Here is a 19545-nt window from a genome sequence, read left to right as displayed (position 1 = left end):
AACCAGTGTTACATGGCATGAACCTGAACCCACAGGAATCTGGCAGTAGTGGATTGTGGTAATATGTGGGTTTGTGATTGGCCTTCATGGTACAGTGTTGATATGTTCTCCTCTGTGACCTCTCTACAGGCCCACCAACCATCTCTAGTACCCAAACACATCAGGCTCTTCATGGGGAGAAGGGCGAGATCAAGTGCTTCATCCGGAGCACTCCACCTCCAGACCGCATTGTGAGTAACACCAACACCACTTCCTTCAATATCTATCTATTTTACTTATCTCTACTAGCCACAGCATTGCATGGTATATGGGTCGCATTACAGCCATGGTGCCCTGACAGGGCTCCTGCTGCATTATCAGCATTTCATTAAACCATCTAAGAAAACATGCAATACAACTGAGAAAGATATCAGTTTAATGAATATAATAGTATTCTAACTGCTTGATTTTGTATGAATGGGAGGGCATGAAGCATGGCAAGCTTACACCCTTAATTTCTAATGTAATGCATGCTGATGCTCTGTTAGCACAGATCCCATTAAGATTTATTGCCCTTAGATAAACAGCCTACTCTCTCAGAGCCCTCTCTTGTTCCATTAACTGTGTGTGTGTGTGTGTGTGTGTGTGTGTGTGTGTGTGTGTGTGTGTGTGTGTGTGTGTGTGTGTGTGTGTGTGTGTGTGTGTGTGTGTGTGTGTGTGTGTGTGTGTGTGTGTGTGTACATGTGAGTGTGTACATGTGAGTGTGTGTGTTTTGGCATAATTGCAATCTACAAATTAATGTTTTGTGTGTTGATAACTGGCATTAACTTGCTGCATAATTAATATGCTGTTGATTTGATGGGAGGGTCTAAAGAGGTAGCATGAATATTTATCCAACATAAATGTGAAAGTAATTTTGCTTCCATGCTTATGAATATGTTTTAACAACCAGAAAAGTGCTTGCAATTCATCTTATTTGTCAGCAATCAATTGTTTTCAATTAGAACAGTACTTCTTGCTCCAGATCACCCAGTGAAAGATGGGGAACTCCTCCCCCCTCATGTTTACCTTGTGATTCCCTTACAGGCCTGGTCATGGAAGGAGACAGTGCTGGAGTCAGGGACATCTGGCCGTTACACAGTGGAGACAGTCAGCACCGAAGAAGGTGTCATCTCTACTCTGACCATGAGTAACATCGTCCCTGCAGACTTCCAGACCATCTACAACTGCACAGCCTGGAACAGCTTTGGGTCTGACACGGAGATCATCCGTCTCAAGGAACAAGGTGGGAGCCAAGGTTCAACAGGTTCCACCTTCTCTACTTCAACACTGTGGTGGCCGTGGTTCTAGTGTAGTGTAGAGAATCTGTGTGTCAACTAGAGAGTGTGTGTGTCAGTGGATTTGAACCAACCATTGTCATTATCAGCCACAAACCACAATTTACCCCAATGCATCATACAGTGTTTAGGTGCTGACAACCCCTATCTCGTTTGAGTGACATTTTTGTGGTGTCTGATTTATCAATTCTTCACAATATTTCACTTTAGGACAATCGCATGACCCAGACTGTTGAAATCGGACAGATACAGTATGAAATAAACAGCCACTGCATTTGTAGTTACTGCACTCATTTTGTATATTCAGTCACAGTGTGAGTAATTTGTAGCTAATTAATTAGCTAGTTAAGATATGGTTCAACTTAAGTGCAGATTCATAGTCATAGCACATCAGTAGTCATACCACATCAGTAGTCATACCACATGACAACACAAATATTCCACTATGGCTTTTTTTATACCAATGCTTTATTATTAAAAGTGTGTATTTGATTGGCTGGGTTTCATAGCTGGATGTGTTGCTCTGTCTTTTCAATGGGGAAGTTTTGTTTTTATTCACTCCCCATAAATTATACTGTATTGCTGGCTTATATGAAAGGGACATTGATTAATTAAGAAATTAAATAGACGTAAATGCTGGGGAAAAGGCTATCTATTGTGTTGCGTTTGTTTAAAGTGTGGGGAGGTAATTCATGTAGGTGGATGTCTAAGTCTTCATTATAACAGTGGAATCAGGCCACGCATAGATACTTTAAAGGGATACTTTGAGATGTTGACAATAAAGTCCTTTAGCTACTTCTCCAGAGTCTGATGAATTCATAGATACCATTTGTATGTCTCTGTCCAGTATGAAGGAAGTTTGAGGTAGTTTCGCGAGCCAATGCTAACTACTGTAGCGTTAGCACAATGACTGAAATCTACAGGAGCATACTAGCTGTTCCCATAGATTTCCAGTCATTGCGCTAACGCTAGTTAGTAATTTCGCTTCTTCCTTCAAACCACGGAGAGACATGAAGATTCATCTGACTCTGGGGAAGTAGATTAAGGGCTTTATTGCCAAAATCTCAAATTATTCCTTTAAGGATTAGGCTGACTCAACTCACAGCCCTGTTGCTATTTATCCACTCAATGAAAAAACTGTCAGCCACTTTTGTGAGTATGAATTAAATGTGAATGGAAGGAATCAGCACTGTAATAAGAAATATGTTAAAATACAAATCATGTTTTCTATCAACCTTATATAGATATTTCTTATGTTGGCCATCAAAACATTTGGGAAAATATTTATTATTAATATGTTCTTGAGATGTGTGTATTTGTAAAACTAAGTAATGTCTTTATTATTTTACACTGTAATTGTTTGAACTTTGGTCCTTGTTTTATATGTTTCTATCAATGCATACTTTATATGTGTGTAGTGTACTGGTTGTATTTGCAATGTGTTATTGTAGAAGGGAATATTTTGATGTCCACAGAGTCTCTCCCGGTGGCGGTCATCATCGGGGTGGCAGTTGGGGCCTTGGTGGCTTTCATCGTCCTCATAGGGACCATCGGAGCTTTCTGTTGTACCCGCTCTCAGAGAAGTACGTATCCCCGTACCTGTGCAACCCGCTGCATGCCAAAGCAAAATGAGGCATGGTCCTCAGCAAGAGATAGACAGGGTGTGAGGGCTCATGTCTCATAATTGAGCAGTATAACTTACCTGACTATTTATTGCTAGCTACAGCTACTTCCATCCTGTCTAACGTTCAAATTCAAAACTCCATCCCTAACAGTGCCTCAGGTTAGAAACAGTCAGCCATTGCGCTTTTCCAAAACTGTGCTGCTGCGTGCGTGAGTCCCTGTGTGGGACCTTTTACTAGCATTCAGCATGTTGTTGTTGTATACCACAGAGGAAGCGCACCTGGTAATGCCCTCACTACCCGTCTCCATCTGTGCTCACCAGAGAGAACTTTCAAGCAAAATTAAGACAGAAAGTAAGACTTTGTTATATGATAGTATGAACCGCATTGTTCTAAATGAGCCACCGCAAGGCCAGTGTGAGATGTGCTTATGTACGTAGAAAATAATCTTATCTTGACAACAAAACAAAAGAAACGTAATCTCTTGCTCTGTACTGTTGGGAAAGGGACACTACTTTCAAAAGCCATGCCAAGAGGATTTGAAGTCCAGTGTATTGAAGCTATTGGGGGAAGTGCAATGTCTCTGTGAATATTGTGTGTCTCAGCATCTTGAGCTGTAACTTACTATTGTTTCAATCAGATCTGAAAGGGGTGGTGTCAGCCAAGAACGACATTCGAGTGGAGATTGTACACAAAGACCACAACGCGGCCCGGGAAAATGAGGAGCACACCGCCATGAAGCAACTGATGGTGAGTGTGAGTGTCCTACCACCATTTCCACTTCTGTACCCAACGTAAAAACAACAGAAAACCATATCCCCTCCAGCCCTCTTTAAACTCACAGATAATGAATGCTAATTATCTCTGGGATAGCATTAATAGCACTTCACTAGGGCACAAAAGCAACCTGCTGCATAATGGAACAGCACTGAGGTGTGTAGATGTACTGTATATTCACTGTGATCAATGCACTGTGTTGGCCTATATCTAGAGAACTGGCCCACGTTATTTCTCCCTGTGAGGGAAAAGGCCACAGTAAGGCATAGCTATGGAGATGGTGAAACTCTTCTAGGAGGCACAGGCAGTTTTAATTGTGCCCTATGTCTGTCTATTAAAAAACCCTGCCTCATTTTTTGGGACTACATAAGTTCTTCGCTTTGAAAAGGCCCAAGAGCCAGGGCTATGGTTTCAGCAAGGGGCGTTAGATTATATTATTAACACTTCATGGGAGTTCATGTGTCTGCATGTGATACCTTACATATCTGCATTTCTCTAATGAGATTCATGGATACATTATTTATAGTTATTCGCCCGAGTGAAGTTGAAATGTGTCTGAAAATTATTACAGAAATTTTCGAAAGTGATATCCCTGCATGCTGGCTGTTTTGATAACGTCATATTTCTAAACGTTCCTTGTCTGTGTGCAGGTAGAACGCGGGGAGTTCCAGCAGGAGTCAGTGCTGAAGCAGCTAGAGGTCCTGCAAGAGGATGAGAAAGAGTACCAGCATATCAAGGTAGGTCCAGGAACACGGATGATGGAGAGAGGACGGAAGGAGATAGAGGTGGAGAAGGAGAAGGAGAAAGACAGGAGGAGGCAGGCAAGAGGTTGATCTTCAACAGGACCATTTCCTTCCACATTGGCTAAATAAGACCAGGGGTCAAATGTATCTAATTAAAGTTTAATTTAATGAATTAAGGGGTCATCCAAGGTGGTGTATTAGGAATCAGGATGTGTATGGCCCTAGAGGTTCAAAGTGAAGGAGACATGTTTTAGAATGCAGAGAACACTGGCACTACCAGTTACCAATAACTTCGAATGAAAACCATACAGCAAGCATAAAGCTAAGTTGAAGTCGAAAGTTTGCATACACTTAGGTTGGAGTCATTAAAACTCATTTTTCAAACACTCCACACATTTCTTGTTAACAAACTATAGTTTTGGCAAGTCGGTTATAGGACATCTACTTTGTGCATGACACAAGTCATGTTTCCAACAATTGTTTACAGACGGATAATTTCACTTACTATTCATTGTGGGTCAGTATTTTACATAAACTAAGTTGACTGTGCCTTTAAACAGCTTGGAAATTTCCAGAAAATTATGATAGGCTAATTTACATAATTTGAGTCAATTGGAGGTGTACCTGTGGATGTATTTCAAGGCCTACCTTCAAACTCAGTGCCTCTCTGCTTGACATCATGGGAAAATCAAAAGAAATCAGCCAAGACCTCAGAAAAATAATTGTAGACCTCCACAAGTCTGGTTCATCCTTGGGATCAATTTCCAAATGCCTGAGGGTACCACGTTCATCTGTACAAACAATAGTACACAAGTATGAACACACTGGGACCACACAGCCATCATACCACTCAGGAAGGTGACGCGTTCTGTCTCCTAGAGATGAACGTACTTTGGTGCAAAAAGTGCAAATCAATCCTAGAACAACAGCAAATGTCCCTGTGAAGATGCTGGAGTAAACAGGTACAAAAGTATCTATATCCACAGTAAAATGAGTCTTATATCGACATAACCTGAAAGGCCACCCAGCAAGGAAGAAGCCACTGCTCCAAAACCTCCATAAAAAAAGCCAGACTACGGTTTGCAACTGCACATGGGGACAAAGATCATACTTTTTGGTGCAATGTCCTCTGATCTGATGAAACAAAAATATAACTGTTTGGCCATAATGATCATTGTTATGTTTGGAGGAAAAAGGGGGAGGCTTGCAAGCCAAAAAACACCATCCCAAAGGTGAAGCACGGAGGTGGCAGCATCAGCTTGTGGGGGTGCTTGCTCCCAGACAAACTAAACAACTTCTTTGCTCGCTTTGAGCACAATACAGTGCCACCGACACGGCCCGCTACCAAAACCTGTGTCCTCTCCTTCACTGCAGCCAATGTGAGTAAAACATTTAAACGTGTTAACCCTCGCAAGGCTGCCGGCCCAGACGGCATCCCTAGCCGCGTCCTCAGAGCATGCGCAGACCAGCTGGCTGGTGTGTTTACGGACATATTCAATCAATCCTTATCCCTGTCTGCTGTTCCCACATGCTTCAAGAGGGCCACCATTGTTCCTGTTCCCAAGAAAGCTAAGGTAACTGAGCTAAATGACTATCTCCCCGTAGCACTCACTTCCGTCATCATGAAGTGCTTTGAGAGACTAGTCAAGGACCATATCACCTCCACCCTACCTGACACCCTAGACCCACTCCAATTTGCTTACCGCCCCAATAGTTCCACAGACGACGCAATCACAATCACACTGCACACTGCCCTAACCCATCTGGACAAGAGGAATACCTATGTAAGAATGCCGTTCATCGACTATAGCTCAGGATTTAACACCATAGTACCCTCCAAACTCGTCATTAAGCTCGAGACCCTGCGTCTCGACCCCGCCCTGTGCAGCTGGGTCCTGGACTTCCTGATGGGCCGCCCCCAGGTGGTGAGGGTAGGAAACAACATCTCCACTCCACTGATCCTCAACACTGGGGCCCCACAAGGGTGCATTCTCAGCTCTCTCCTGTACTCCCTGTTCACCCATGACTGCGTGGCCATGCACACCTCCAACTCAATCATCAAGTTTGCAGACGACACTACAGTGGTAGGCTTGATTACCAACAACAATGAGACGGCCTACATTTAGGAGGTGAGGGCCCTCGGGGTGTGGTGTCAGGAAAATAACCTCACACTCAATGTCAACAAAACAAAGGAGATGATCGTGGACTTCAGGAAACAGCAGAGGGAGCAGCCCCCCATCCACATCGACGGGACAGTAGTGGAGAAGGTGGAAAGTTTTAAGTTCCTCGGCGTACACATCATGGACAAACTGAAATGGTCCACCCACACAGACAGCATGGTGAAGAAGGCGCAGCAGCGCCTCTTCAACCTCTGGAGGCTGAAGTAATTTGGCTTGTCACCAAAAACACTCACAAACTTTTACAGATGCACAATTGAGAGCATCCTGTCGGGCTGTATCACTGCCTGGTACGGCAACTGCTCCGCCCACAACCGTAAGGCTCTCCAGAGGGTTGTGAGGTCTGCACAACACATCACCGGGGGCAAACTACCTGCCCTCCAGGACACCTACACCACTCGATGTCACAGGAAGGCCAAAAAGGTCATCAAGGACAACAACCACCTGAGCCTTTGCCTGTTCACCACGCTATCATCCAGAAGGTGAGGTCAGTACAGGTGCATCAAAGCTGGGACCGAGAGACTGAAAAACAGCTTCTATCACAAGGACATCAGACTGAAAAACAGCCATCACTAACATTGAGTGGCTGCTGCCAACATACTGACTCAAATCTCTAGCCACTTTAATAATAAAAAATTGGATGTAATAAATGTATCACTAGTCACGTTAAACATTGCCACTTTATATAATGTTTACATACCCTACATTACTCATCTCATATGTATATACTGTACTCTATACCATTTACTGCATCTTGCCTACGCCGTTCGGCCATCGCTCAACCATATATTTGTATGTACGTATTCTTATTCATTCCTTTACACTTGTGTGTATAAGGTAGTTGTTGTGAAATTGTTAGATTACGTGTTAGATATTACTGCATGGTCAGAAATAGAAGCACAAGCATTTCGCTACACTCACATTAACATATGCTAACCATGTGTATGTGACAAATTAAATTTGATTTGATTTGCTTTGCTGTAGGAGGGACTGGTGCACTTCACAAAATAGATGTCATCATGAGGAAAGAAAACTTTTTGGATATATTGAAGCAACATCTCAAGACATCAGTCAGGAAGTTAAAGCTTGGTCGCAAACGTGTCTTCCAAATGGACAGTGACCCCAAGCATTCTTCCAAAGTTGTGACAAAATGGCTTAAGAACAACAAAGTCAAGGTATTGGAGTGGCCATCACAAAGCCCTGACAATCCTATAGAACATTTGTGGGCAGAACTGAAAAAGTGTGTATGAGCAAACCTACAAACCGGACTCAGTTACTTCAGCTCTGTCAGGAGGAATGGGTCAATATTCACCCAACTTATTCACCCAGCTACCCGAAACGTTTGACCCAGTTAAACAAGTTAAAGGCAATGCTACCAAATACTAGTTGAGTGTATGTAAACTTCTGACCCACTGGCAATGCGATAAAATAAAAAAAAGCTGAAATAAATCATTCTCTCTACTATTATTCTGACATTTCATATTCTTAAAATAAAGTGACTAACTGACTTAAGTCAAGGAATTTTTACTAGGATTAAATGTCAGGAATTGAGAAAAACTGAGTTTAAATGTATTTGGCTAAGGTGTATGTAAACTTCTGACTTCAACTGTATGTATGTGTATTGTAAAATGACATTTTTAATCACTGATGGATGGTTTGGAAAAATAAATTCAGAACGTTTTTCTTCACCATATCGTATGATGCATTGTAATATTCATTAGTCACACTTCGGCAAAGAAGAATCAGTGTTAAACTTTCGTAATGAGAGTTCACCATTTCTGCAATCAAATCACTTAAAAGTGAAAATAAATTTCCAGAGCCATTGTATTCAACCAAAACCAATAATTTATAATTCAACGCGTTAATTGCCTTCCTCATATTTTCAAAATAATGAAAGAGCTCATAATGTGACAAAAATGAAGTGCTAGAATTGCAGTATGCTCAATCAACAATACTTGTTAAGCCAGAGAAGCCCCATTACTGCTACTTTAGATACAGTTTGGAGGACTTGGTGAGTCTGTGCCTCGCAAAGGAGAAGCTTCTAATTTGCCAACACTCTGACAACAGATATATTACTGTATGTTAATAGCACTATAACAGACTCACAAAATCCAGCACACTATACCTGTCTGGACCTACTGTACAAGCAACAAGTATTAAACGTTCCCTCTGTATAATATAAAGGTGGCTATCCTGTACCTTTCTATGTTGATAATGAGCAGTAAGCCTATGAATAGAAAGACAGTCCCTGCACTGCTTTTGTTCCAGACCCGTCTCACGCATGACACCAGTTCTTGTTATTTCAACATAAACACTCACTTGGAGTGGAATATAAGGCAGTTGTGGAAGCTATAGTTAAAACAGACAGGCAAAGAGTCAGTATGGGGTCTTTTAACAAGAGGCCCCCTGGTTCTCAGATATGTAAATTCCTCAATTAGACTAGCACTGTGCTGTTCACTTCATCATTACCTCACTCGGCATGCAGAGTTTAGCACATCTACAGTGTGGGAGATATGGCATAATCCTTCTGAAGAAATAAATATTGAAATAAGAACCTCCTTCAAACGAGACACACAGATAATATCATTAGACTGTGGAACAAACAACTCACTATGGATAATGTCCAATTCAGACTCACCCCACAAAACGCTAAAACGAATCAAGAGCTGAAAACAAAATTGTGGTCCTGTTTGTTTATGCCATTGTACAGATGATTGTTCACCCAGTACACAAGAGTATTCATCTGGTGTTCTGTCTGCATACCTGTTCCCATTGGACCTGGCTCTTTTGATCCACACTGATGAGTGTGTGTATGGGAGGAGATCACCAAGAACCAGACACCAGATAAGGGGACACAAAGTCTGATAATGACACTCATAATGAGGATTCTCTCAGGTTGTCATAGCTGTGCCATTTCGCCATGATTAGCATGGCTCCTCTGGGATCCAGCATTGTTCTCGTTGGGTTTGACATTCACGTTCATTCTCACAGCCTTGTCACGGCTGCTTCTTAGCAACAGCATCGTTGAGGCAAGAGCCAGGAGCTGTGTGACAACAGCAACCTCGGCACTGCAACCATGGCGGCATTGTGCTCGTTGGGTTTGACATTCACGTTCATTCTCATAGCCTTGTCACGGCTGCTTCTTAGCAACAGCATCATCGAGGCAAGAGCCAGGAGCTGTGTGACAATAGCAACCTTGGCACGGCAGCCATGGCTTCACACAAGTCATTTATTTTGCATACATCAAATTCAAGACTTTGTTTTCACAAACCGTTTTGGGCCCAATTAAACTGGGGTATTAGTGAACTTTGGGAGGACTTGTTGGCTGCCAAACTGTGAATCACCAAGGCCTGTTAATTAGCAAGTAACATGATTGTAGAGGTTTATGCAAAAGAAGACTAAATCATAATATTGAGCTTTAGCTACTATTTTTCCCGGTTCAGACCTGACACATGCAGCAGCAGCCTGTTTCCTTATTTATATGCCAATTTGAATGGTAATTAAAGCCAGTTTGACCTTGACACTGTTTAAGCTTTGAGAAGAATAAATACATATAAACGATGGGATGACTTACTTTAGTCTGTTTCCCTCCAGAGATGTACTGCTTTTCAGACTTCTGCCTCACTTAGAAAAATATTTTCTTGTCGTCTATTCTGCTTTGCCAACAAGGCATACCCAGTGGGGTAATTTTTCAAAATTGACAATGATAAAACTAATTAAACTACTTTAACTTTCTCATCTCCTCTCCTCCTCTCCTCTTCTCCTCTTATATTCTCTCCTCTCCCATATTGCCTCCTAAAGGACCCCACCAATGGATACTACAGTGTCAACACCTTCAAGGAGCACCACTCCACCCCCACCATCACCCTTCAAGGTAACCAGACTACAGAGATACGGAATCCCACCGCTGCCACCACCGGGGGCAAGCAGCGGGTACCCACGGGCATGTCCTTCACCAACATCTACTCCACCCTAGGTGCCGGGCCAAACCGCCTGTACGACTACAGCCAGCGCTTCGTGCTGGGCATGGGCAGCAGCTCCATCGAGCTGTGCGAGAGGGAGTTCCAGAGAGGATCACTCAGCGACTCCAGCTCCTTCATCGACACGCAGTGCGACAGCAGTGTGAGCAGCTACAGCAAGCAGGACGGCTACGTGCAGTTCGACAAGGACAGCAAGGCCTCCGCCTCCGCCTCCTCCTCATCCCACTACTCCCAGTCCTCCTCCCAGAACTCAGACCTCACACGGCCCCTCCAGAAGCGCATGCAGACCCACGTCTGACCTGACCACCAGAGAGGGCCTGCCTGTCCTGGGGTATCCAGCCGTGGATTGGAACTATGGGAAACATACATCTTCCTGAAAAGGGACCTACGTTTCAAAGCACATGATGTGTTTGTGAGAAGCCTTGAAATAGGTGGCTTTAACTCACATTGGACTTGTTCAGAATTCTCTGTGTTCCAACCAGTGTTTAAAATACCTGGCATTTCCCCCCACATCCCATCCTAAGCTCATCAGAAACCACCTCCTGTTGCCCAGTTCTTCACTTAGTAAATAAAGGCCCATAAACCATAAACAAACAGTAGCTGTGCCACATGGACACAACTCAAGTGTGGAGGTGGTTGTTGCACTGATAGACAGTAGAAATAGGATCCCATATAAGGGAGAAAAATAACCAAACGCTGTGGCTGGGGGCTAGCAAGTTTGTCTTTAACTCAAAGCGCAACCACTCTCTTATGGGTGGCAAAAGTCACCCATCACTTGGTATGTGTAAGCCAATATTCTGCTGCTCTCTTATAGTTCTAAGCACAACTGTGAATGTGTGTTAAATGTCAAAGCTTCTCCTCTCTCGTATACCCTTTCCCCCCAGCCTCCCCTCACACACGCTCTATGTTAAGTTTGGCTGATCCAACTTCATCCCTTGTGTAGAACTCTTAAAATGTGTCCAGACTTGCCAAACAATTAACCAAAGGCAGTCTTTTCCCCGGGCTCCCGGCCCTCAGAACTCAGAAAGCCTGAGTTGTCGTTTCACAGTTTGTCACTCTGAGATAAAGGAATAATATCAGTGTACATTACGCATCTTTTATTCAGCATTCTTTATTTTTACTCAGATGCTTGATTTAATTTGTTTTGAGGACTCGGACTGGGAAATGTGAGTAGTTTGTTCCCATTTTTTCTTCTTGCCTTGAGTGGGACTATTTGAAATGCCGAGAGACATTTCAGGAGACAAACTTTTACATTCAGAAGCAGAACGGGGTGTGTTCTATTTAAAGAAGGGGGTGGGTTTTTCTCAGTCAACCTGTCGGCACCATGCCAGCTCAAATGGAGGAGAGCATAGCTGCCTGACTATAATGTCTGTCCTACCCATGTAATGTGAAGTCTCTCATACTAACTGCTTTATATCATCAGCCATGTCCACATGATAGGATGCTGCCTGCGGAACCAAATGTAAACATTGTGTATCAGAGCTTTCATCATGTGGCTTTCCCAATACCATGTTAATACTGGAGCTCAGTCAATCCAAACTGTATACCTACTGTGATCTAGCTGCTCATCGAAGGAAATGGATAGGAATATGTGATGTAAATTGTTGTTTTGATTTCTGGTATTTTGTTAATTTGGCTGCTGTGAGACTACTGTATAAACACTGACTGTTTTAAGTGAGTGTATGTACATGCCAGATATGGAATTTCACTTTTTTCACCATTATCATTGTTGTCATTTTATTTGAGAGATTAGGGAAACACAGAAACAAACCCCATCACTGATAAAGACAAAAGCACTTGTATGGTAGATCCACAATGCCTCCTCTCTGCTATCTAGCCTGCTGTGGAGGGCAACACAGTCACATGAAACACAGGACATGTCACATACAGGACAAGTAGTACTACACTAGACAAGACCAACCACGGTAATGTTAAACCAGTACAGCACATTCTATTGAATGTGATAATCAATGTGGTGGTGTTGGTGATAATGACTAAAATATACAGTACATCATTTTGCCACCACGCTACATATCACCACATACCATACAGTCAGGCCTGAGCTACCATACAATACAAGACTTACGAGTCCTCCATTGTGGAGGTCTTAAGTGGGTGCGGCAGATGTACATTAATTCTCAAGCGCCGTTCTTGGAGTGTCAGTTAGTTACATTATATTACAAGTCTGCAATATACCCTCGCAAATACGTCAAATGTTACATCATCAGTTAGTCTTCAAAAGCCTATAAAAGATGTTTGCCTGTGGGTGGCTTCTAGGTCTGGACAGACAGACTCTGCTATCTAACATCAGTTTGATCGGTATTAGATAAAGCATTAGAGAAGGGTAAAATGTTGCCTAATGCCAGAAAAACAACGTTCCAGTTTTACTGCAATACAGTGGACACCGAGTTGCAATGGTGATGTCATTTCCTGTTTTTAACATCTAAAACAGTCCTCTTGTATCTCATCATTTTGCATTAGTCTTCCTCTGCGTGACTACTCGGCCAATGGAATAGATATCAAATGTATTAACTAGTCCTTCACTTGTGTTGTCTGCTGAAAATTTTAAATCCTTTTTAAGAGTTAGACAGTACCTTGGACAAATGAGAAAGTTGTTTCTGTAAGCACTTTACATGTGATTATATTCAAGGCATTTCAATGGGCTTTTCTACTTGAGTGGTGGTGGTTTGACTCTAATTTTACAAATGGATTGGCGCCCATTGTGCGGCTTAAACACAAAAAGGTCTGTTTCAATGCTGATAATCCAGCTTGCCGCTTAGAACACTGTATATAAATCTCAAATGCTCTCTGTATATAATTTTGCTGTTATTTCTTTTCTCGGTCAGTTTTCAGTATATTAGGGCAAAACAAATCCCTATGCCATCAATATTGTACAGACAGACAATCAATTATCCGTCCCTTTTTTTTCTCTCAGCATTCATTGACATCTCCAACCAAGCTTGTCTTTGCAAACGAGTGATTTGTGTGAGCAGTTTTTAATCTCTTTGTGGCAGTCTCTCTCACACAGTCACACGGTCAAAGCTGTTTGGCTCTAGGGTTTGGCACGGGAACTGTTCATGGGGTGAGATAGGAGCTAGAATGTCCCTAGAGAAAAGAGACTCTCTTCCACTTGCTTCAGTTCCCAGATACAGCATTGTCTTACTGATGGGTTAGAATAATACCAACTGACTCGGGCCGCAGTGCAGCAACTCCAAACACACAATGTTTTTTAGGTTTTATAACATCTCTCTTTGTGTGACCAGCAAACTGGATGGATTAATAATTGAAATGCCACTCTACCAACTAGGTTTGAATATCTTCCCGGTATTTTACAAATGTTCCATCCCGAGAACAAATCACTTTTCTCCTGGGTAACCCCGCCAAAGCCGGAAGTGTCATTCAAAAGCATTATAAATCATATAAATAGGCCTATGTCTGGATTTGACTAGAGCTTTGATCGAAAATTCAACCTTGATGCTACCTGAGCCTGATGAGCCATACATTAAATACATTTAATGAGCCCAAGGCCAAAAAAGTCAAAATGATTGTGCCGATATCCAATACATAGAGTATATGATATGCACGACAGAAAAACATAAAAGCCCATAGATGTAGCTAGCTATATGCTCTCTTGGGTACATAAATTAAACTAGCTCTAGTAGGCTAATCTTTTTGAGTGTAAACTGTATTACTGTACTGTATTGTATTATACTGTATCATATGGACTAGAATTATGTATATCATTCAAATCATGATAAAGCAGGGAGACAAAATGTGATTCTGGTGCAGCACATACGGCCTACAAAGTTACAAGTATAGGCTAGAATCTGATTTTAATTTTGAAATATACTAGGGCCTATTTGTATAATTAGTTGGCTGACGCTTACAGTGCTGATTTTGTACGTTTGCCCACTGACAAAGAAATGATCAGTCTATAATTTTAATGGTAGGTTTATTTGAACAGTGAGAGACAGAATAACAACAACAAAATCCAGAAAAACGCATGTCAAAAATTGTATAAATTGATTTGCATTTTAATGAGGGAAATAAGTATTTGACCCCCTCTCAATCAGAAAGATTTCTGGCTCCCAGGTGTCTTTTATACAGGTAATGAGCTGAGATTAGGAGCACACTCTTAAAGGGAGTGCTCCTAATCTCAGCTTGTTACCTGTATAAAAGACACCTGTCCACAGAAGCAATCAATCAATCAGATTCCAAACTCTCCACCATGGCCAAGACCAAAGAGCTCTCCAAGGATGTCAGGGACAATATTGTAGACCTACACAAGGCTGGAATGGGCTACAAGACCATCGCCAAGCAGCTTGGTGAGAAGGTGACAACAGTTGGTGTGATTATTCGCAAATGGAAGAAACACAAAAGAACTGTCAATCTCCCTCGGCCTGGGGCTCCATGCAAGATCTCACCTCGTGGAGTTGCAATGATCATGAGAACAGTGAGGAATCAGCCCAGAACTACACGGGAGGATCTTGTCAATGATCTCAAGGCAGCTGGGACCATAGTCACCAAGAAAACAATTGGTAACACACTACACAGTGAAGGACTGAAATCCTGCAGCGGCCGCAAGGTCCCACTGCTCAAGAAAGCACATATACATGCCCGTCTGAAGTTTGCCAATGAACATCTGAATGATTCAGAGGACGACTGGGTGAAAGTGTTGAGGTCAGATGAGACCAAAATGGAGCTCTTTGGCATCAACTCAACTCGCCGTGTTTGGAGGAGGAGGAATGCTGCCTATGACCCCAAGAACACCATCCCCACAGTCAAACATGGAGGTGGAAACATTATGCTTTGGGGGTGTTTTTCTGCTAAGGGAACAGGACAACTTCACCGCATCAAAGGGACGATGGATGGGACCATGTACCGTCAAATCTTGGGTGAGAACCTCCTTCCCTCAGCCAGGGCATTGAAAATGGGTCGTGGATGGGTATTCCAGCATGAAAATGACCCAAAACACACGGCCAAGGCAACAAAGGAGTGGCTCAAGAAGAAGCACATTAAGGTCCTTGAGTGGCCTAGCCAGACTCCAGACCTTAATCCCATAGAAAATCTGTGGAGGGAGCTGAAGGTTCGAGTTGCCAAACGTCAGCCTCAAAACCTTAATGACTTGGAGAAGATCTGCAAAGAGGAGTGGGACAAAATCCCTCCTGGGATGTGTGCAAACCTGGTGGCCAACTACAAGAAACGTCTGACCTCTGTGATTGCCAACAAGGGTTTTGCCACCAAGTACTAAGTCATGTTTTGCAGAGGGGTCAAATACTTATTTCCCTCATTAAAATGCAAATCAATTTCTAACATTTTTGACATGCGTTTTTCTGGATTTTTTATTGTTATTCTGCCTCTCACTGTTCAAATAAACCTACCATTAAAATTATAGACTGATCATTTCTTTGTCACCTGGCAAACGTACAAAATCAGCAGGGGATCAAATACTTTTTTCCCTCACTGTAGATACCTTTCATAATATTTCCCATAATGTTATTAGACTACCTCCGCTTCCTCTCTCTATTGTTGCTTCATTTCCTCCTCACGTTCAACAGATAGCCTAAATGAAATAACTTTTGTTGTCCTTATCGTCATCATTCTAATGACACCCTTGAATAATATAGGACAAAACTTAGATGAAGAAGGCTTTCACTTCTCTTCACAAAGATTGAATGGTTAGCCTATGGGCCTAAATAAATAACTGCTATAGCCTACCATCATCGTGCGTTCACTCTTCTTTCAAACTACCCATAAGTTATATTGGCTGCTGTATTTAACATTCATCAAGCAAGAGCTCACATCCCTCTTCGAATAGTCTATTGGTATAAGAAATGCTAAAAACTATTTTGTCCAGCAAGCTATTCTAGTCTTGCTTTTCCTGCATGGGACTCCAAGAGCTAAGGAGAGTTGTTTAAGGAGAGAGGCCAGCAGAGCACAGGTATGTCCATATTGAGCAAGACACAGAGGCTATAAGTTAGAAGCTTATTATGCATAACCCATCATTAACTAGCTAAATATAAGGGTAATTATGTATATAATTTATAACCTGAAAGAGGTAAGCTAAGACATCTCTCTATATATATGGGGCGGCAGGTAGCCTAGTGTTTAGAGCGTTGGACCAGTAACCGAAAGGTTGCAAGATCCCGAGCTGACAAAGTAAAAATCTGTCATTCTGCCCCTGAACAAGGCAGTTAACCCACTGTTCCTAGGCCGTCATTGAAAACAAGAATTTGTTCTTAACTGACTTACCTAGTTAAATAAAAGGTTAAAAAAAATCAATCTAGAACAGAATTATCTATTTTGAATGGAACTAATGGAGAGAGAGAAAGGCTGCTGGTATTCGAGTGATAGGCTGTTTTAAAAACGCAGCTGCAATTAAAAAAAAAAATTCTTTACAATTAAAAAAATACGATTAGCCCGAAAGCCAGATGGAGATTGGTAAATTAGATGCGCATTCAGTCTTTTTATTATGGTAGGTTAGACTATGCTGCAGCAAATGTAGGCCTACCTGTCACAACAACAAAAAGTTACTATGATGAGATGATAGGTCTACATGCATTGTGAACTGCGCTCCATACTGAGGCGGGCTGTCTGTCCCCACCCTGAGCGTTGATGATTCATCATGCAGAGGCTGTAGAGAAGCCAGATTTAGACATTCCATATAATTTAACAGTTCTATTTAACGCCATGCTGTTCATATAAATAATGTATTATAATTTGCCGGTTTCTTGCAGTTATTTATCCAGGGAAAAGGGAGTGGTAACCGGGTTCCCTCCATTCTACCCTACTACCAACCCCCAACTTCCAACTCGCTACCGTCGGAGTCTGCTCATCATGCTCATCACATGCACTGCAGTGGGAATCAAAGCCCATGTGGGTATGCATACACCAGTCTGCATGTTTGACCTGAGGACGGGTGTTTGTTTGGCACCAGCTGGTGCTGTTTGCCATGCTGTAGAAATATGCCTTGGCCAAACAGATCAATAAATAAGCCCACAACGATAACATGGGGTTGCTGCACTTCCCTGATAAAACACAACATCCATTTGCCAGGGTCAATGAGCCAGGAAGGTAAATCCTCTATTTTTCAGTGGTGTTGATGACCATTGTTTGGTCCACAATTTCCCCATCCCACAAGGCTGTTTCTGAGGTAGAGGAGAGAGGGGTGAGCTAGTCTCAGATTGGTGGATAGTTCTCTTTGAAATGATATCTGTGCCCAGTGGCTATATTGCATCAGTGACCTTTGCTTGGTCTGAATTAAATATGATAAAAAATCTATGAAGAATTATGTCATGCCTAACACTGACACTGTCATAATGTAGCTCTGCCTGAAAATGGTGCATTATGGTTATGTATAGTTTCTCGCAACGAATGATGTCTTTGCCAACACTAAGACAGCGTGCACATGAGAAGATGCCAACCAAACTGGAAAAACTGACAGTCAATCTCTACATTTACAGTGTAAATGCCACAACACTCTCCATTTTATTTTCTACCTATCAATATCTTGTTAGTCTTTCAATAACATGCTACAAAAAGCTATTGACATGGAAGTTTTAAAAGTCAATGTACAAAGTGAATCATCAACGTATATACTGTAATGTAAAGAGAAAGTGAACATTGTACTGGGTAAACCACTATTTTCAAGCAGTGGCCCTCTGTATTTAAAACAAATGAAAAAATATGAAAAAATAATAATTTTACCCGTACTGTTCTGTGAATCTATGATGCTTTTGCTCTGTATATTTGGGGAATAAAAAAATATTATAATAAAAAATATAAAACTGTCTGGACGTGTCTTCATTTCACCTTCAAGAGTGCTTGTTAATTTTTCTTTGTGAGAAGGGTTAGTGTTGATGTGTGAGTGCTTGTCTACATAGCTGTATGATTATAATACAGGTTAGGAAAAAATGCTCTTAAACATTACAATCAGCTCACCATCTGACCAGATGTAGAATTCCCATTAAGGATCAAATATGTGGGAAGGAAAAGAAAGAGGCGACTGAGACATAACATGTGTGTACCAAAGAATTCTCCTTCTCACAGTGTTAGCTGCAGTCTTGAAATCCTGTCTCAGACAGCATTCTCTCTCTTTGTGAGCCCTGAAAGGCTATGAAAAAGGGTTTTCTCTACATCAAATAAGTAACCAGACAGACTGTGCACTTGTTGTTCCTGCATGTTAAGAAAGTTCCTTCAAAGCCAATGCCACAACAAGTTCTCAAATTCTCTCGTGGTCTTATAATTTAGCACCTACAGTATCTGTCGTTGAAAATGTTTCTTGAAATAAAGTATATCTGATTATTAACACAGCATCTGCATAGTAGGGAAAATACAATATGAATTAGAACATCAATAAACTAATTCAATACAACCCAGAAGGTACATACTTGCTTATATCAACGTTACAGTGAAGTCGTCCTCGTTCACTTCACCAATGCATTTTAAACACAAGTTCCTGACTGACCTCTAATTATTACATTTCCAGACAAAGTAAGGGGCTAATTCCACCTCTCCCTCCCCAAACCCTCCCAGGGCATCATCACCTATTCCCAATTACCCACAGATGCAGGATTGTTCTCGAAATGACTCCCAAATGACTCTGCATCCTCCCAAATGAGTGATTACAGTAGGTTATTATGTTGTGAATTACTTTGCCTGATAATTGGATTTGAAATCCAATTTGACAAAAGGCCCAAAATTGGTGCGGACGGCAGAATCAGCATTTGATGCGCTGAAACACTCCATTACAGAATTATCTACAGACAGATAATACATGGCATTTGAGAGGAGGCAGAGAGAGATGGAAAGAGGGAAAGAGGGAGGGAACTCTACAATGAAGGCCTGCGTAGTGAGGTCCGATTTGAAAATTATGTCTGATAGAATTTGTTTATCGGAAATACACACACAAACAAAGGTGCTCCCTCTCT

At 41.9% G+C, this 19545-nt stretch overlaps 1 protein-coding gene across 4 annotated transcripts in view; it reads left to right on the top strand.

Annotated features, from left to right (window-relative positions):
- Positions 1-12338, top strand: part of LOC106581099 (kin of IRRE-like protein 3) — a 311742-nt gene extending 299404 nt beyond the window's left edge. Inside the window, exons 10-16 of one of the 4 annotated variants that reach the window (XM_045703858.1) lie at positions 130-230; positions 1066-1264; positions 2792-2899; positions 3209-3292; positions 3579-3688; positions 4366-4452; positions 10437-12338. In XM_045703858.1, coding sequence (XP_045559814.1) covers positions 130-230; positions 1066-1264; positions 2792-2899; positions 3209-3292; positions 3579-3688; positions 4366-4452; positions 10437-10913 — 1166 coding nt within the window. In that variant the 3' untranslated portion in view covers positions 10914-12338. Of the gene's footprint in view, positions 1-129; positions 231-1065; positions 1265-2791; positions 2900-3208; positions 3293-3578; positions 3695-4365; positions 4453-10436 lie in introns of all 4 variants that reach the window. The other 3 variants (XM_014162828.2, XM_014162832.2, XM_045703859.1) reach the window with 3 other exon arrangements.
- The last annotated feature ends 7207 nt before the right edge of the window (positions 12339-19545 follow it).

Source organism: Salmo salar, chromosome ssa20, assembly GCF_905237065.1.
Source record: "Salmo salar chromosome ssa20, Ssal_v3.1, whole genome shotgun sequence".
Taxonomy (NCBI): Eukaryota; Metazoa; Chordata; class Actinopteri; order Salmoniformes; family Salmonidae; genus Salmo; species Salmo salar.
Note: the sequence above shows the minus strand (reverse complement) of the source record. Positions and strands in the feature narration are given on the sequence as shown.